Source organism: Bufo gargarizans, chromosome 4 (genome assembly GCF_014858855.1).
Source record: "Bufo gargarizans isolate SCDJY-AF-19 chromosome 4, ASM1485885v1, whole genome shotgun sequence".
In the NCBI taxonomy this organism is placed as follows: Eukaryota; Metazoa; Chordata; class Amphibia; order Anura; family Bufonidae; genus Bufo; species Bufo gargarizans.
The window spans coordinates 70,831,581-70,851,427 of NC_058083.1; the positions used below are offsets into that span (position 1 = coordinate 70,831,581).

Below are 19,847 nucleotides of genomic sequence, written 5' to 3' on the forward strand. Positions count from 1 at the left end.
GAGCTGATGGCACTGGGGGGGAACTGATGAACTTGGGCTGATCGCACAGGGGGGAACGAAGGGTGTTGGGGACTGATGGCAGGGGGTCTGATGAGTTTTTATAAAGGAAAACAGTCTATTAATTCATTTTTTTTCTTATTAGATTACTCAATTAATCGTAAAAAATAGATAGAATACTCGATTTCTAAAATAATGGTTTACTGCAGCCCTAGCCTGGTACAAACATTACATCTGTGCAGGCAAATGTTGGCCGGCCACTTATCACTCCAGTAAAATTAAAGCTGGCCGGGGCCCAGCACTAAACCTGCTGTGTGCGGCCTCTGTGTACCTGATGGATTTAGGTAAGGGGGTCCTGCGTGTACAGGTGCAGGGGGCGCATGATGTATCCACCAGATTTGACCAAAGGTTTTCCTATTTTTTTTCTTTATGACCTTTTAGAATTTATTTATAGGGCTTATATGAAAGCTTATAGAGCAGGGATCAGCAACCTTGACCGCTCCAGCTGCTGTGAAAGTTTGAAACTACAACTCCCAGCATGCAAACTTATTTTAGTAACTCCCACAGAAGTAACAGGAGGATTCTGGGAGTTGTAGTTTCAGAACATCTGGAGTGCCGGAGGTTGCTGATCCCTGAGATAGAGGAACCTTTCTGCTTTTACAGCGCCTCTCTTGCGTGTGGTGCAGTCTGGTATTGCAGCCCAGCATTCAAAGACTCCCCGGCTCTGTACAGACAATGTCATCTGTCCATATTTCCCAGTAATGCAGGCACATATGAACAAGGGACCAACACAAATGTCTTCAGCTGCCAAGCGCACATGTAACAGATCAGCCAGTGTCATAGGCACAGATCTGCTGACAGATGCCCTTTTAAAAGCGTATTCCTATCTTGGACATGTATGGCAGGATGTGCTATGAATGTCCAGTAGGTGTGTGACCCACTCCTGTCTCCAGAACAAGGCCCCATTTTGCCTGGCTGGTAATGGAGAGGTGGCCGGCCACAGTGGGTCTCGTTCTTGAGATAGGTCTGAGTCCCACCCACTCCTATTGGACATTTATGGCATATCCTACCCATCAGTGGCCCAGTTCGGAAACCTTCTTTAATTTATATGAAGAAAAATTCTTCTGACTTTGTGACTACGACTAGAAATCAGCAATAAGTCATCCCAGTGTTCCAGGGCTTCTGTATAATGTGACCTTTGGGGAGGGCAACGCCATGGCGGGTAGAGGTAGAAACCTCCTGTAGACTACATGCTCACATGCTGAGGTTTACAGATTCTAGGGGCATTGTAGCCGGCTGCCACTGAAGACAGGTTCTGGGTAATGAATAGAAAGTTGTACCCTGTGGCATTCCTGCGCTGTCCGTTGTGATCCTCCTTTAATTCTGTAACCTCCTGTTCACATATATTCTTCTCCTTCATGTCTCAGGTTCCCTTTGATCCTAGACCCAGCCGTTCACAATGGCAAGCCTCGGTCCCCAGAACCTGCTCTCCTACGTGGAAGAGGGCAACATAGCCGTCCTGAAAACTCTCCTGGAAAAATACAAGGATGTGGATGAAAGAAACGAGGTATGTCCTTCAGAAAATAAACCGCCTCTAGTCACAGGTGCCATTTTGCAAAATTTGCAGCAGTTAAAAATGGACAAAAGTGTTAATGCATCCTTAGGCTAAATGCACACGATCAGGATTGCGTGCGGATTAACATGCGGAAAATCCGCACTGTAGGTCGTGCACATTGTATTCTATGAGAATTTGAAATTCTAATGTACATGATGCGGATTTTAAAGTCCGCAGCATTCTCCATTCACTTCAATAATGAGAGTAAGATCTGCATGTAAATCCGCACCAATTGATGCGGTTTGTCCGCACGGATTTCCCTGCATTTCCCTCATATTATAGGTGATATTGGCATTTTTCTCTTGCTTGCACGACATTATTATTAAAGGAAACGCAACCGTATCGCCGTCAGGCTGCAGTCATCACTTTGTTGCTCACTCATGCTGAACAAATGACAGCAGGGCGTCACTTTCTGAGAAGCGAATTTAAGGCCACCTGCACACAGTGCAGATTACACGCATTTTCTTGCGTGCAGATTACACGCATTTTTTTTTTACGTGCGGAATACAGTACCAGCAAATTGCAAGAGATTAGTCACATTTCATGTACACTTAGTTTTTTATTTTTTCCCTGCGAAATTGACCTGCCGTGCAGATTTTCAAATCCACAGCGTGTCAGTGAGATCTGCATCAAATCCTCAAGTAACACATGTGGTTTTTGGTGTGGAAACACACATAAATCTGAAAAAGAAACCTATGGGTACATTCACACACTACATAAAATGCTGCAGAAATTGTAGGTCCATTTATGTTGCAGGTTTTTTTTATTTCCTGCACTTGGATGAGGTTTCTTAAACTCCCATCCACTTTGCTGTTAGTGTACAACAATGAAGATTCGCTGAACGAAAATCCTTAATTTCTAACTCCCAACGTTACCGGTACGTGTGAGCGTAGCATAAAAGTGCCGACCTAAAAGACCGCTCTCCATGCTGCCACAAACCAGAAAGCAAGATAATGTAAGCTATAGAGCTAGTTTCTGATTAAAGGCTATATACACCTTCGGAGGCAGTTTTTTGTTTATGATTGCGTTTTACTCATCTTTGGCTAAAAATCATATTTTCAATTGGCCTTTTTTTTTTTTTATATTGAGCCATTCTGTCGCAAAGGGTAACTGTTTTTCTACCAGTGTGACTGGTACTTTCACTTTCATTTTGTGCCTATAAACCAGGCATGTCAAAACTGCGGCCCTCCAGCTGTTGCAAAACTACAACTCCCAGCATGCCCTAATAGCTGTAAGCTGGACTGGAAATGCCGCCCAGCGCAGTGAATAATAATGAGCTGGGCAGCACTAGGAAACGACAGTTGGGGCGCGGCTGGGCACAAATGTAGGAGAAAAACCGGCCCTTAGGCACAAAGGCAAGTGATTTACGTATGAATATAAAGTAGATTTTACATGGTTTGAAATGCGGACAGGGGGTACACTTGTATAATTGGAATACACTTGATAAGACCTATGACTGCATAGGAATATCTAAATATGTTTATAGGGCCCGTCAGTGTCCCTTTAAGGGCGCACGTGGATGACCATATTTTTATTTAGAGTGCTATTCACTGACCTATTCATTTCTATGGCGCCATGCACACAACCATTATTTTTATGCAGGTTAAGGTGTCGAATCTGTAAATCTCAGTGCAGAGCCTATTCAGATGAGAACAGCCTTATCTGTTGATGATAGTAAAGAAATACGGAATGCAGATGGAAGCGGTCCATATTTTGCAGATCCGTTTTTGCAGACTGCACTAGGAACACAGCTGTGTGCTTGTGGCCTTAGGAGCGGCAGGCACATGGATTTCTGTAAGCCTCATTCAGGTGAATGGAAGTGATGTTCAGCCTCAGAAAATTCTGCAACAAAATCGGCAGTGTGTGAAGGCGTCATCATGGAGCAGCTGACGGTGTACAAATGATTGTTGCTCACTTGAAGGGCCCTTTCACACAGCCTGAGACAAAGTGAATGGCGGGCGAAAGATTGTCATTACAATTGTTTGTTCCCTATTCACGTTGCATATTATCAGCAGCACGTTCCCGGTACAGGTCAATGCGATGCCGACAAATGGCGGTCTTTGGTGCTGCAAGAAAAAAATGCAATCACTCGACAAGTCGGCTTTTTCACTTGTTTGTCAGGTGATCGGCGGCACATTTGCACAGGGCAGTTATTGGGAATGAGCTTCTGTATCCAATAAGGGTACTTTCACACTTACGGCAGAGGATTCCGGCAGGCGGTTCCGTCGCCGGAACTGCCGGTTGGATCCGACAATACGGACGCAAACTGATGGCATTTGTCAGATGGATCAGGATCCTGATCCGTCTGACAAATGCATTGAAATGCCGCATCCGTCTCTTCGGTGTCATCCGTATCCGGCATTTATTTTTTTTCACATTTTTTGTGGTCTGAGCATGCGCAGACCGCAATGCAGGATCTGTTTTGCTGGAACACTTGGGGCCGGATCCGGCATTAATGCATGTCAATGGGAAAAAATGCCAGATCCGGCATTCCGGCAAGTGTTCCGGAATTTTGGACAGAGATAAAACCGCAGCATGCTGCAGTATTATCTCTTTCCTGAAAAGGCAAAAAGGGAACGGAAGACATCCTGAACGAATTGCTCTCCATTTAGAATGCATTAGGATAAAACTGATCAGTTCTTTTCTGGTACTGAGCCCCTATGACGGAACTCTATGCCGGAAAAGAATAACGCTAATGTGAAAGTATCCTAAGTCGCCTATTCACCTATAGGTTTTAAAGGGCCCTTATGTATAGCCATTGTTACCTTTTGAGCAGAAATATTCTTTTCATAGGACTGTATTAGTGCCGAATCCGTCCTTCCGGGCTGCGCATGCACAGACGGGTAAAAATCTAAAAAAAAAAATCAAAACTGATCCATTTGTCCTAATCAGTCTTAAAATGCATTCAGTTGGCATATGTTTTTTGCCGGATCACTCTGCCGCAAGTGTGAAAGTACCCTAAGCTAGAAACGTTCCATTCACCAGCTGCAATCAAAGGTATTGAAAATGTTGAGAAATCCAAAATGCATTAGAATAACATCTGCTTGTGGTTTGAATGGGGATGAGCTGTAGTGACAGGCACAGCCCATAGATAAGAGAGGCGCTTTTCCTGGAATAAAAAACAAAACAAAAAAAAACCCATTAATTGACCCTTGTTTTACAGGTCACACAGCTTGTGCTTACGAGTTCATCATAGTGATGATCCATATGGCGCAGGCTGTATGTGCTCTTATGTAGGAGATTCTGTTTAAGCTGTAGGGTAAAACAGCTCGCATGAAATAATCTGACCCGAAATGAGTAAGAATATTTCCATGTGAGTGTGGTCAGTCTGACGGTCATGTGGCACCGTGCACCCACCGCCAGTCATCCTGTGACCTCAGTCACACTTGCTGCTGCTAGGAAGTCGAAAGCCCGGGATTTGCTGATAATATTAACTGTTTGTCAGTTTGAATGGAGGAAACGACATATAAATGTTATATTTTTCCATGTGAGGGCATCTTGGGAAGCTTGTACACGACAGATAATAATCTGATCGAGCATAGCTGCAGTGTAAAGCATGAGTAGTAATCTTCGGCCTCAGTGATTTGGTCGGTGATTGTGAACCAAAACCAGGTGCAGGTCAAAAACCCAGGAAGTGTGCAAATATTTCCATTACGTCTCGTGCCCACGACCGTGTCTGTTTGCTGCACGAAATTCAGATCCCCTCTTTGTGCAATCCGCGTTTTTCTCATTTGAAATGACTGTTCTTGAATACAGACAAGACTACGACATGTTCTGTAATTTGCGGAGCAGCTGTACGAATGTGGACAGCACCCAGATGGCATCCATGTTTTTATTTTTTTATGGACCCCATGGGTCCATGTGCAACCCGCAAAAAGTGTGGATCAGCCACCGATGCAAAATACGGTCATGTGCATGGATACGACTGTATGTACCCGTGGGTCCATGGTCCATGCTATTGTCCAAGATGCCGGGAGAAGAGTCCAGGACTGTGCTGAGAAAGCGGAGGACGGTTCACTTTTTCTCACTGCGCGTATGCCTGATGTGCAATCCATGATGCGGACTCTTTCCCGGTTAAGTTCAAATTTCATTTACAATTTTTTTGGGGCACGGATGGATTTGCTATTTGGGACCCTAAACTCTAGCGACATAATAATAGGCTGATGGTTAAGTGACCCCCAAACCAGGTGACAGGTTACCTATAAAGGGATATCCTAAAATATGCCATATGTCACCATAAGTAATCCACTGGAGTCTGAGATTCTCACTGGTGCCGGAGGCATAAAGGCGCCCTTGGTCATACTCTTTACAGGGAGATATGCAGCTCCAGTCTTGTGAGTGATTGTATTTTAGCCCCCAGTGCGGCGGGTGGCCAGGAACATCCGGGCGCTGGAAAATTGAGTTGCAGTTCCTTAGCATTGCCACCCCTTCATTCTGAGGATTGTCAGGATCCTGTAAATCACATCCCCTCTTATGAAGGAGTGGTGGCATATCCTAGCAGTATGTGATTCCTTACTGTCATGGCAGTACCCCTTCTACTAATGTGTGGCATTTGTCTTTCAGAACGGGCAGACTGCCCTGATGCTGGCAGCAGAACAGGGCAACCTGGAGATTGTGCAGGAGCTACTTCAGAAAAGAGCCAACTGCAACCTAGATGATGTGGTGAGTGCCCCCCAGTGTCATGTCGTAGATTTACCAAGTCTGCGGCTTCATCTCTCGTCATGACGCCCATCGTTTCTCTCTTCAGAAAATCTTTAATCATGGCTGATATCAGGAGCTATTGGGAACTGACTGCTGTGAGACTATCCACTTTTTAGGTGGCAGTGGTGGAAAACAGTAGAGCGCAATTTGCCGCTCTGCCCAGGGCAGGGGGCAAATAATTTCCTAGAAAATTATAAAGCTATTGAAGCAACGTTTTAAGGATGGATGAGCCCAAAACCTAAGGGTACTTTCACATTTGCGTTTTTCTTTTCCGGCACTGACTTCCGTGCTAGGGACTCTATACAGGAAAAGAACTGATCAGTTTTATCCCCATGCATTCTGAATGGAGAGCAATCCGTTCAGGATGCATCAGGATGTCTTCAGTTCAGTCTTTTCGACTGATCAGGACAAAGATAAAACCGCAGCATGCTACGGTTTTATCTGCGGCGAAAAAAACTGTAGACTTGCCCCATCCGCCATTCAAAATACCGGAATGCCACATGCGCAGACCGAAAATAAGGTGAAAAAAAGAAATGCCGGATGGATCCGGCATTTCAATGCATTTTTTTTGACTGATCAGGCATTTTTAAGACTGATAATTATCCTGATCAGTATTACTAATGCGATCAGTTTGCATACGTTTCGCCGGCTCCGGAAGCGACGGAACTGCTTGCCGGATCACTCTGCTGCAAGTGTGAAAGTAGCCTAAGCCTTTTGGTTTAATCCCTTATAAAGGGGTTGTCCGGGTTCAGAGCTGAACCCGGACATCCCTCCATTTTCACCCCGGCAGCTCCCCTGACAGAAGCATCGGAGCAGTTCATGCTCCGATGCTCTCCTTTTGCCTTGCGCTAAATTGCACAGGGCAAAGGCATTTTTAGGAGTTCCGGTGACGTACCGGGGCTCTCAATGGGGCCGACAGGAACCCCGGTGACGTCACCGGCACTGATGGGCGGGATTTAGCTCTGCCCTAGCCAGTAAAACGGCTAGGGCAGAGCTAAAGCCCGCCCCTCAGAGCCGGTGACGTCACCGAAAACACTGCACGGTAGTGTGTTATTGAAAACAAAAAAGCCTGTGCCCTGCGCGATTTAGCGCAAGGCACGGGAGCTCATTGGAGCATGAGATGCTCCGATACTAGCCTCAGGGGGGCTGTCTGAGTGAAAATAAAGGGTATGTCCGGGTTCAGCACTGAACCCGGACAACCCCTTTAAGGACCTTGCCATTTTTCACCTTAAAGGGGTTGTCCAAGTTATGAAAAAAAAGATATTTAGCACTGAAAATCTGATGGGCAGCAATATATAACTAAAGCTAAGCAAGTTTTATGTAAAAAAAAAATACATATTTCCTCTTTTCCCTGGTTCTTTTCTGGCCCTTTGTTTACATGCAATAAGGGAGTGCCTTACTGCTAAGGGAGTGGATACAAGTGCTGTCCTGCGTGACATGTCTGCCTGCTGGGAGAATCAGCAGCATATTGTAAGTGTAGGACTACAAGTCCCAGCTGTACAATGACACTGCTAAGGGAGTGGATACAAGAGCTGCGCTGAGTGCTGGGAGAATCAACAGCAACTTGTAAGTGTAGAACTACAAGTTCCACCTGTATAATGACACTGCTAATACACACAGGATCTTCCCCCTACCTTATTGTGCAATGCTCTCTCTAGTCTGTCAGCTCCTGTGCCCAGAATTGTCACTGCTGCAGCTACCCAGTCTGTGCAGCTGAAGGGGTTAAGAATCCTAGGAGAGCAGACAGCCCGGCAGTGAAGGGGGGCGTGGCCAGCACAATGACCTCTTTTAGTGACCTAAACAAACTTTATCAGAGCAGGGAGAGAAGCTGACATCACAGGTCATGTGACCCTCAGTAAAATCTGAGAAACCAGCCACTGGAGATAAAGTGAGTAATTGGAAAGCTGTTACATTTGCTTAGTTAGGAACATAGAAAGAATAAAAAAATAACTCTGACAACCACTTTAAGGACCAGGCCATTTTTTTTCAAATCTGATATGTCACTTTAAAACACTTTTACTTATCCAGGCCATTCTGAGATTGTTTTCTCATCATGTATTGTACTTTGTGACAGTGGTAAATTTGATTCAAAATATTTCATTTTTATTTATAAAAAAAATACCAAATTGACCAAAAATTTGGAAAAATGTGAACTTTCCAAAAAAAAATCTCTGCTTTTAAAACAGATGGTAATACCTCCTAAAATAGTTATTACTTTACATTTCCCATATGTCTACTTCATGTTTGGATCATTTTGTAAATTACATTTTCTTTTTTTGAGACGTTCGAAGTTTAGAAGGAAATCTTGAAATTTTTCCAAAAATTTCCAAAACCCACTTTTTAAGGACCAGTTCAGGACTGAAATCACTTTGTGGGGCTTAAATAATAGAAACCACCCATAAATTGCCCCATTTTAGAAACTGCACCCCTCAGGGTATTCAAAACTGATTTTACAAACTTTGTTAACCCTTTAGGTCTTCCACAAGAATTAAAGGAAAATGAAGATGACATTTCAGAATTTCACTTTTTTGGCAGATTTTCCATTTTAGGCTGCTTTCACACTAGCGTTCGTTGGTCCGCTCGTGAGCTCCGTTTGAAGGGGCTCACGAGCGGACCCGAACGCCTCCGTCCAGCCCTGATGCAGTCTGAATGGATGCGGATCCGCTCAGACTGCATCAGTCTGGCGGCGTTCAGCCTCCGCTCCGCTCGCCTCCGCACGGATAGGCGGACAGCTGAACGCTGCTTGCAGCGTTCGGGTGTCCGCCTGGCCGTGCGGAGGCGTGCGGATCCGTCCAGACTTACAATGTAAGTCAATGGGGACGGATCCGTTTGAAGATGCCACAATATGGCTCAATCTTCAAGCGGATCCGTCCCCCATTGACTTTACATTGAAAGTCTGGACGGATCCGTCCGAGGCTATTTTCACACTTAGCTTTTTTTTGCCATTTTAATGCAGACGGATCCGTTCTGAACGGAGCCTCCGTCTGCATTAATATGATCGGATCCGTTCAGAACGGATCCGATCGAACGCTAGTGTGAAAGTAGCCTTAATCATTTTTTTTTTCCAGTAACAAAGCAAGGGTTAACAGCCAAACAAAATTAAATATTTATTTCCCTGATTCTGTAGTTTACAGAAACACCCCATATGTGGTCATAAACTGCTGTACGGGCACATGGCAGGGCGCAGAAGGAAAGGAACGACCCTATTTTGAAAACTACCAGATAAGGTGGAAGTTTTGTTGGTACTATTTTAGGGTACATATGATTTTTGTTTGTTCTATATTACACTTTTTGTGAGGCAAGGTAACAAAAGTAGCTGTTTTGGCTCCGTTTTTATTTTTTGTTATTTACAACGTTCATTTGACAGGTTAGATCATGTGGTATTTTTAAAGAGCAGGTTGTTATGGACGCGACAATACCAAATATGTCTACTTACTTTGGTTGTTTGTTTTAGTTTTACATAAAGCATTTTTTTTTTTTTTTTGTGTCTCCATATTCTGAAAGCCATATTTTTTTTTATTTTTTTTTTTTATTTTTTTTTGGGGGGGCGACTGTCTTATGCAGGGCTCATTTTTTTCTGTATGAAATGACTGGTACTATTTTAGGGTGCATATGACTTTTTGATCGCTTGGTATTACACTTTTTGTCACTTTTTATTAAATTCATTTTTTACGGAGTTCACCTGAGGGGTTAGTTCATTTGATTTTTATACAACAGGTTCTTACGGATGTGGCAATAAATAAATATAAAAAAGTACACATATTAGGTAAGTTTTACACAATAACAGCATTAAAAAAATAAAATAAAATCATGTTTTAGTGTCTCCATATTCTGAGAGCCATAGTGTTTATTCTGAACAGCCCCATTGATGTGAATTGTTCCGGATTCAGTGCGGGTGCAATGCGTTCACCTCACGCATTGCACCCGTGCGGAATTCTCGCCCGTGTGAAAGGGGCCTTAGAGTTCTGAAATCTATTACATTGACTTGATACTGTCAGTGTAATACCAAAGACTTCAGAACTCTAAAGGCCCTTGCAGACGAGCGTTGGTCACGCTGCGAGTCTACAGCGCAGCACCCGGCCTGAACTCCCAGAACTGCTGGGGGTCACTTAGCATTATATTAATTTATGATGCTATGTAACCCTTACAGTTCTGGAATGTATTGGATAACACTGGCAGCATTATGTCAGTGTCATCTAATGCATTTCAGAACTGTAAGGGTTACGTAGCATCACTATGTGACCCCCGGCAGTGCTGGGAGTTCAGGCAAGGTGCTGCGGGTCCGCGCAGCGTGACCAACGCTTGTCTTCAAGGGCCTTTAGAGTTCTGGAATCTTTGGTATTACACCGACTGTATCATGTCAATGTTATATAATAGATTTCAGAACTCTTAAGGCCCCATTCACAAGTCCGCAATTTCGTTCCGCATTTTGCGGAACGGAATTGCGGACCCATTCATTTCTCTGGGCCGCACAATGTGCAGCCCGGATACGGAATTGCGGACCCGCACTTCCGGGTCCGCAATTCCGTTCCCGAAAAAAATAGAACATGTCGTATTCTTGTCCGCAATTGCGGACAAGAATAGGCATATTCTATTAGTGCCGGCGATGTGCGGTTCGCAAAATGCGGAACACACATTGCCAGTGTCCGTGTTTTGCGGATCCACGGATCCGCAAAACACGCCGCGGGCGTGTGAATGGACCCTAAGGGTTACACAGCATTATAAATCGGTATAATGCTGGGTGATTTTGTCCGTGCAAGGTAGGTCAGGACGGGACCTCTCACTGACACTTGCTGTGAGTTTATCTTATAAATTATTTATTTAAATGTATACGGATAACAAGCCGTACATCGGCAAAGTCAATACAGTACAACCAGTGTATCAACAATATAGCACAACACAGAGATCGCCTTATATACCAGTCCACATAACAATGTCTGTTGGCAACTGTAGTATAATGTGAGGAACCTCGTCAGAGCAGGATCCCTTTTGGCTGATCAGTGACCTCGTCGGGGTAAAATAGTAAAAACATAATCCTGACCTTTAAACAAAACTACCAGGAAGAATGAGGTAGCATAAGTGTAAACATATTGAAGGGTGTATCCACTAGACAAATAACAACAGAAGGAGAGGAGCAATACTCACAGACAATGAACACTAAAAAGGGGGGGGGGGGGCGTAATAGAGGGGGGGTACCACCACAGAGTACAGGGTAAGATCCGCGACTCAGGCCAGAAGGTCCTGAGACTCCTGAAAAGAAAACAAAAGGGCCCACGAATCAAGGAAGGCTTTATGCTTGGCTCGCAGCTGCGAGGTAAGTTCCTCCATTCTCCGGATCTCCTCCACCTTTTGGATCCAGCAACTAATTGTCGGAGGCAAAGAGAGCTTCCATCTCGCAGGGATGCATGACCTAGCCGCTATCACCAGGGAACACAGACATGACTTATGAAGCACACTCATTGGCAGATCCGAGAGGAATAATAAGAAGAAACCAGGGGTGTGTGGTATCGTAAATCGGAAAATTGAGGACAAAGTTTTATGGACCAACTGCCAAAAAGGACCAATTTTTGGGCAATCCCAGAAAATGTGCAACATGGAGCCCATAGCAGAGTCACAGCGCCAGCAAACAGGGGACGCGGATGGGAACATTCTCTGCAATCTGGTTGGAACATAGTACCATCTAGACATTATCTTATAACCTGCCTCCTGGAACCTACTCACCATGGATGACCTGTAGAGCAGGCAGAAAAGTTTTGACCAGTGATCAGGGGGGGATGTTCACTCCCAAGTCTTGGGAACATTTAGCCACATATGGTGGAAGATAGTCCTGTCGAGGGGCTAACAAGGACTGGTAACACTCTGAAAGGGAATGTCTGTAGGCGCCCAACCCAACACAAATTTTCTCAAGAGGTAAGAGCCCTGTCATACCCTGTGGAGGTCGGAATAGAGGATAGAAAATGCGTCAGTTGTCTAGATCTCCAGAAACCCAAAGGGCAGTGATCTGTTATACTCAAAATCTCGTCATAGGTGAGCCATCTGCCTGAAGTTCTGAAAAAGGGAGCACGGGACCTACCATTAGCCCGCCACTGCAAGAACGGTCCTCCCCTGCAACCCGCCGGGAAGGTGGGATTTCCCAAGATGGGTAATAAAGGCGAGTGGGAGGATGAGATCAGAGGATTATCTCTAACTTTATGGAACTGTGAAATGGTGGGACCAATTGTTGGATGATTAGAAAGAACTGAAGGGAGTTTCAAATCTACCCAGGGCAGGGAGGCCAGCGGACAGTTCGAGCAGAGTTGTTCAATTGATACCCACTGTTTGAGCTGTCCACTATCCTTTGGAGCAGGGAGGCTGAGTGATATTTACGTAGGTCAGGTACACCTAGCCCCCCTTTGTCCCTCGGTATGTGTAAAAGAGATCTGGCGAGTCTCGGGCTACCCTTTGCCCAAATAAACCTAAAAAAGTCCCCATGAATCCTGTTTCAGAAACTAGAGGGGAGTTTGATGGGGAGGGTCTGAAAGAGGTATAACACTCGTGGGAGGATGTTCATTTTAAAGATGGCACAGCGTCCAAACCACGTGTGCAGTCCTTTCGACCACTTCTTAAGATCTTCCCTGATCCGGTCCCGGAGAGGGATAAAGTTCCTGTGGTACACCTCCTTCTGATCAGTGGGGATAAATGTGCCTAGATATTTCACTGCTCCAGATGCCCACTTGAATGGGAAGAAAGCGACTAGGTCGGACACAAGCGTGGCCGGTAGAGATACATTCAAGGCCTCTGATTTCTAATAGTTAATCTTCAGATTCGAGAGGCCTTGAAACAAGTGGAATTCCGCCATCAAGTTCGGGGAGGAAATCTTGGGGTTAGTTAGAGTAAACAGCAGATCATCCGCATAGGCTGCTATCTTAAATTCTTTACCCCTAACCGAGAGTCCCGAAATATTCAGGTTCTGTCGGATTGTCCTCGGGAGCGGCTCCAGGGTAAGAACAAAGATCAATGGGGAGAGGGGGCAACCCTGGCGGGGTCCCATTCCGTATCGCAAAGGACGGAGCAAAAACACCATTCTCCTTTGCGGCCGCAGAGGGAGACTCATATAAAGCTGTCATCCATGATGCCAGAGGACCGGTGATGCCGAGATAGTGCAACACCGCGAACAACCAAGGCCACCCCACCCTGTCAAAGGCCTTTTCAGCATCCGTGGACAAGAGACAGAGTGGGGTATCTCGGATCTTGGCATGATGAATCAGGTTGAGAACCTTAGTGGTGTTATCTCTCGCCTCACACGACGGAATGAAACCCACCTGATCATTGTGTATGAGATCAGAGAGCAGTGGGACCATCCACGTGGCCAGTATTTTAGCAAACAACTTGAGGTCCACATTTAATAGTGAAATGGGACGATAATTGCCGCATAGGGTGGGGTCCTTCCCTTCCTTATGTATCACGGGGATATGAGCATGTGACATGTCTGCGGGGAGAGGATGCCCTGTACTAAGTGTGTTGAGAGCTTTAGCTAGAGGGGTCTGGAGCAGTGGTAAGAATCTCTTATCTGGGCCCGGGGCCTTACTGGACTGCATGTTTTTCAAAGCCTCTGCTATTTCCTCTGTCGAGAACGGCTTATCTAAGTCTTGGAGGCAGTCTGCAGGTAATCTCGGCATGCCCGAATCCAACAGATACTGGTTCATCATTGAATGCAGAGACTCATTCGTGTCGTTGGGTTGTGAGAGATTGTATAAGGATTGGTAATATTGAGCAAAGGCTTCTGCAATTGCGGCGGGGTCATTAAGAGGGGGCCCTTGGGTAGCGGCAATACGGGGAACATAATTCCTAGCTCTTTGCTCCCTGAGTAATCTGGCTAAGAGTTTGCCACTTTTGTTTCCAAACTCAAAGAAATATCGGCGGCCTTTAGCCAGAATGGTTTTCGTACGTACATCCAACTTTTCCTTAAGCTTACTTCTAGCTAATAGAAGGGAAGTGTGTGTAGCCACCGCATGAGAATTTTTATGGGCCTGTTCAAGGGTAACTAGTTCCGCCAAAATCTGTGAGATTTCCGCTGCCCGCTCTTTCTTACGTCTAGCTCCATGCTTGAAGCCGCCCAAACTGAGATGGGTGACACGTCATCAGTTTGATTAGTTTCAAAGTAATGAGAGATCTCCGTATGCACCTCCTGAGCCACCGCTAAATCCTGCAGTAAGGATTGATTCAATCGCCACTGCCAAGATTTCGGAGCAGGGAGGGGAGAATTCAAAGAAACATGGAGAATCGCATGGTCTAAAAAGGTCAGCGGATCTATGACCGACGAAGCCAGGAGGGATACCGCCGAGTGTCTTAGAAAAAAATAGTCTAGTCTGGAATAAGTGTCCCTCGCTGCAGAGTAAAACGTAGTCCTTGACCTCAGGGTTAAGAACCCGCCAGGCGTCTACTAGTTGATGGGAATGGAGAAGCTTTTTGAAATCCCGGCGATACGAATGGGCAACGTGAGAGGATCCCCTAGAGACATCCACAACCGGATCTAGTGCCACATTGAGAACCCCCCCCCCCCCCCCCGACCAACAAGGTACCCTCTGCAAAATCCTCCAGGCGAGTCAATATCCCAGCTAGGGCCCTGAGTTGTTTGGTGTTAGGCAGGTACAAATTAGCCAGGGTAAAAAGCTGCCCCGCTAGACGTCCCTTGAGAAAAAGAAAGCGACCATTATCATCAGTGGGAGCATCTAAGAATTCCCATGGAACAGATCTGGCAATGAGTATGCTTACTCCCCTAGATTTTGACCCTGAAAAACAACTATGGTAGGTATCTGGATATCTAGGGGATTTAAGCCGGAGAATGGAGGAGCGCTTCTCAGGGGTATTCAGTCCATTGGCATTGATAGACGCAAACTGGACCGTGGACATGGTTGCAATCTGCTGAGAGAGAGGAGAGTGAAAATATAAACTCACAACAGAGTAAACAAGAGGAAGGGGGGGAAGACAAGACAAGACAATAAAAACAGTACAATATAACCCTAACTGGCTAGTCCAGCGAGGGTGAACAAAACCTGCAGAGAAAAACTCAGCAGAAAAATGTGGGACAAACTCCCACTATGCGATTCTTGGAAGGCTCGATAGGAGTCGACCAAGATTCGCTTGACCTAGTTGGAGAGAGGGAGAGCAAACGGTAAAGAAAACAAACAAAAAACAAATGCTTCCCAGTCCCTGGGCCCAGATCATATGAATCTAGATGGCAACCAAAAATCATCCGGCTAGTGGACGGAACAATAACAGTAAGCCCACTCGACAGGAGTGAGATAGCGGCACTCGGGGCATATCACACAAGGGCCCTGAGAGAACCAATTACTGACTAAGACAGTAGAGGCCTACAAGCCTCAGCACAGGCGTGTCAATCTGGAACAGCGCGGGGCGAATACTCTCGTCTCCTCCTTGGTACATCCTGAGGCAATGGCCGGCTGTCACCCACACCCTGAAGACTAGATGAGTCCAGGACAAAAGATGCAGGGATCGGAACGTCCCACGAGTTCGGCAGTGAAACTATCGGTACATCCAAAAAGCAGGATAAGTCCTCTGTCTTATCCGGTGAGAGAAGAGCAAATGTAGTCCCATTCCTGTGAACAATCAGGTGGAAGGGGTGTCCCCAGCGATACGTGGCTCCAGCTTCAGTGATAATTTGGAGGATCGGCTTCAGGACATGTCTCATCATCAAGGTTCTTCTAGAGACATGAGGCAGAATATGTACTTGAGAATCTGCAAAAGGCACAGGGCCACATCTCCACACTCTCTGGATCAAGTCCTCTTTTTCTCTGAAGAAGTGTACGCGACACAGCACATCTCGTGGGTTGGAGGTACTGACACGTCGAGGGCCTGTGACTCTGTGGACCCTATCCAGTTCAATCTCGGACTCTTCCGGTCTGTCAAGGAGGGTACTGAAGATAAACGTCACCGCTTTACGCAGTTCTGAGGACCGAATGTCTTCAGGGATCCCCCGCAGCTTAATATTATTATGATGCCCTCTATTCTCCTGATCATCAAGCTGAAGCAGCATATGTCTGTTTATGGCTTTCTGAGAGGCCACACTCGCCTCCACCTGAGTCAGACGTGAGTCCAGAGAGGTAGAGCCTCTCCTGGGAGGTCATTTTGGTAGAAATGGCGCAGATATCAGCTTTGACTGAGGCAATGACCTTGTCTTTAGATTCAAGCTTTGATAACATCGCCTCTAAGTCCATTTTAGTGGGCAGAATACTGAGCAGCGACCAAATATCGCGCAGCTTGGGTCTTTTAGCGCATTTGTCAGGCGAGGAGGAGGTTGAGGACGCCGAGTCAGAGGCCTCTGAAACTGATTGCGGATGTGCTGTGACATAACAGGGTTCCCCCCTACGGTGCGGCTGCCTTCACGGGCGACATCCCCACCCAGTAATGATGGACTGCCATGTCTGCAGTTGCGGGCCTGCTACCTCCGGCACCCTTGCTCCAAAAGGATTTCCCCCCAGAGTCTCTGAGCTCTGTGAGGGCGATGCGGACACCTGCAGCCGCCGGATCTCATAACGGGGGGGAGTCGGGCGGTGGTCTCACCTCAGCTCTAGTGGTTTCAGAAGCCGGTGTAGGAGGCAGGGAGGCCACTTGCAGTGAGGGCCATGAGCCGGAGGTAAAGATGGCCTTTTGCAGGCATCAACTGTGCCGGCTCTGAGCTCCGGTCTGTGGCGATCGGGAATCCGGAGAGCAAGGTAGCTGGGGCTGTGGACAGGTGGGGACTCGGCCGTTCAGGCGCGTCCGGCCCCGCCGCTTCAATCGGCGCCATTTTGGGAGAGCCGCTCAGAGGCACTGCCGGCGGTTGCTGTGAGAAATACCGGGCGATCTGTGGTTCTGCCGGCATGAAGCGGGCCCCTCGGCGACCAGAGTGTCTCGCCATACCCACTAGAGGAGAAAAGGGCCACATGGAGACTTGCAAAAGGTATAAACGAGGGCCCAGGGTCCGGGAGCTGCTCACACGTCCATGCTCCTTGCTGTGAGTTTATCACATTGAACTCGCTCGCGTGTCTCCCTGCCCTAAGCGAGCAGTTCATTTTTTTTTTTTGTACATTTTTTATTTATTTTTTAAGATTTAATTCTGGTTTCTCCTGCAACTGGGGCTCACATAGTAGCCTCAATTACAGGGGGAAGCTGTACAGCATCACTGAAGAGCTGATCTGGGTCTGCTAAGACTCAGCAGCTCGTGCAGACTCCTGTCCCCTGTTGATCACATGACCTCTATGATATTGCCACTTCCTGATCTTTATAAACTGTGCTCCCTGAGAGCTATGTATGCAGAGATAGAGAAGGCTGGAACAGTGAAAAATTATGGGGAGCCCCGCTGTCGCTGGCAGCCGATTAGCCTGGAGCTGCAAACTTTGTGCAGAGAGATGTACTGACTGCCCAAATGTGTATAGCATTTTTGGTGAATCTGCACAAGGAGAATCAGAACCTTTTAAGACCTAAAAATGATTCCTGGAATGCAGCCATAGGCCCCATTGACCTGACAGATGGTAAACCAGTGCTCTTTTGGCCTTCATCTGGGTGAAATGCGGTGAAGTGCAGTATATCTTTCTCTTTAGTATGCCACTGTAAAATATGTATACTGTGTGGTATATTATTATTATTTTTTTTAAACCATTTTTACCTAATGACTGATGTATGCCACTGCATGGGTATACAGTGGTGTACGGCGAGTGATGCCACCCCAAACGAGATGTGAGCAGAGCTCTCTGTTGCTCCTACACAGGGCATCAGGTTTGTAGAACCTATAATGTTCTCAATAAATATGAATACGTGTTTCCCCTTTTTAAGTAATGGAGATTATGTAAGAGTGCCTGCGCCCTGTAATTGAATGCCAGAGGTTTTAATTTGCACAGTTCTCCTGTGGAGACATCTACAAACCCCCCCGGTAGGTTTCCATGTGTTGTATGGCTTCATCTCCTAACCATGGGTCTTTTTTTTTTTTCTTCTAGGATAACTGGACTCCGCTCATTTCTGCTTCCAAAGAAGGGCACGTGGAGATTGTTAAGGAGCTACTGGACTCCGATGCCAACATGGAGCACCGTGACATGGTACAGTCACCCAATGTCGATAGATGTGACACCTATCTACGTGTTTGTTCAGGTTTTGTGTAATTGTAGGGCCTTCAGCTTGGAGTATCCTTAAAATATACAGATTTGATTCTACATGTTTCTGGCAGGTCCCATAGAGATGAATAGAGTGGCAGTGCGCATGCTTGACCTGCTGCTCCGTTGATTTTGTAGGGCCCAGCTGGACACAGGGCCCCCGTGGCTAGGTACCGAAATACCCGTTTGTGTTCTTAAGGGGGAAGTGTGCCCTAGAGATATTTCCTTGGAGGACACCTACCTATTTGCCATCTTTGCCCCAGTTTCCTGAATGGCTGAGAAGTCTTGATTCTGCTTGATCTTGAACATCATAGTCTTGTATATGTAAAACGTCTTGATTCCTGTCTGTGATTAACTCTGATATTTTCCCTTTTCCAGGGAGGATGGACTGCCCTTATGTGGGCTTCATACAAAGGGTGCACCGAGGTTGTGGAGCTGCTACTCTCTAAGGGAGCAAACCCAAACATAACCGGCCTGGTAAGATGTTCACATGTCAGCATTAAATCTAATGTGTATTTCCTCAGCAGACATCTTGGGATTACACTCTGATTTCTGCTACGCAGAAGATCTGCATTGGGATTAAGTGGGGCTATCCCGCAGCTTTTCCGTACAGTATACATATCATGCTCCTTCATTTCATGACGATTGTTTTCTGCAGTGCAGACAAAAATCCATGTGGAAATTTTCCTTTGCGTGTGAATGGGGCTGCGGAAACCTCATTCACATGCATTGGATGCAGATTGTTGCTGCATTTGACATATCATGTGAATGGACCCTTATTGTGGGGTGTGATTTATTTATTTATTTTATTTATTTTTGTTTAGTTTTTTTACTATTCTTGAATATTCTATAAATTGAGTACAACACAAGGTATTCTGACCATAACTGCTTTTACCACCATAGACATTCATAGCACACAAATCTGATCAGCTGTTATCTCGTAGAACTACAGAACCACACCGCTCTGTTGTGTACTGGACAAAGCTGGTAACGGGAGCGCTGTTTCACTGACCATAGACAGTAGCCATGGACAACCCTTTTAATGCAAACAATGGCATCGGTGCACCAAGGGACAAAGTCCCTAATGTCCCCACCTGTAGAGGATAGGTGAAATCCAAGCATAACTAGTCTCGTTGGGACTCCTGGGTGGGTGATATTTCCAGCCTCATTTAAAGGATAACTGTCATATTTTCACTCAAAATTCAATTTTCATATATGGTGCTGCCGTGGCGTTAATCCATAATCACTAATTATTGTGTTCACATACCACTTGTTTAATAAGATTCCATCCATAGCAACCGCTCCTCACAAGACTTCTTTCTAAATATCTTGTCAAGATGGCCGCCGATGCCCTTACCCTGAGGCTAAGACCTCCCTCCCTAACTACCCAGAATTTATTCGGCTCA

At 46.0% G+C, this 19,847-nt stretch overlaps 1 protein-coding gene across 2 annotated transcripts in view; it reads left to right on the forward strand.

Moving 5' to 3' along the window:
- Positions 1 to 19,847, forward strand: part of KIDINS220 (kinase D interacting substrate 220) — a 144,438-nt gene that overhangs the window by 12,284 nt on the left and 112,307 nt on the right. For both annotated transcript variants that reach the window (XM_044291774.1, XM_044291775.1), the window contains exons 2-5: positions 1,425 to 1,564; positions 6,176 to 6,274; positions 18,289 to 18,387; positions 18,820 to 18,918. In XM_044291774.1, the coding sequence (XP_044147709.1) occupies positions 1,457 to 1,564; positions 6,176 to 6,274; positions 18,289 to 18,387; positions 18,820 to 18,918 (405 nt within the window). In that variant the 5' untranslated portion in view covers positions 1,425 to 1,456. The remainder of the gene's footprint in view (positions 1 to 1,424; positions 1,565 to 6,175; positions 6,275 to 18,288; positions 18,388 to 18,819; positions 18,919 to 19,847) is intronic.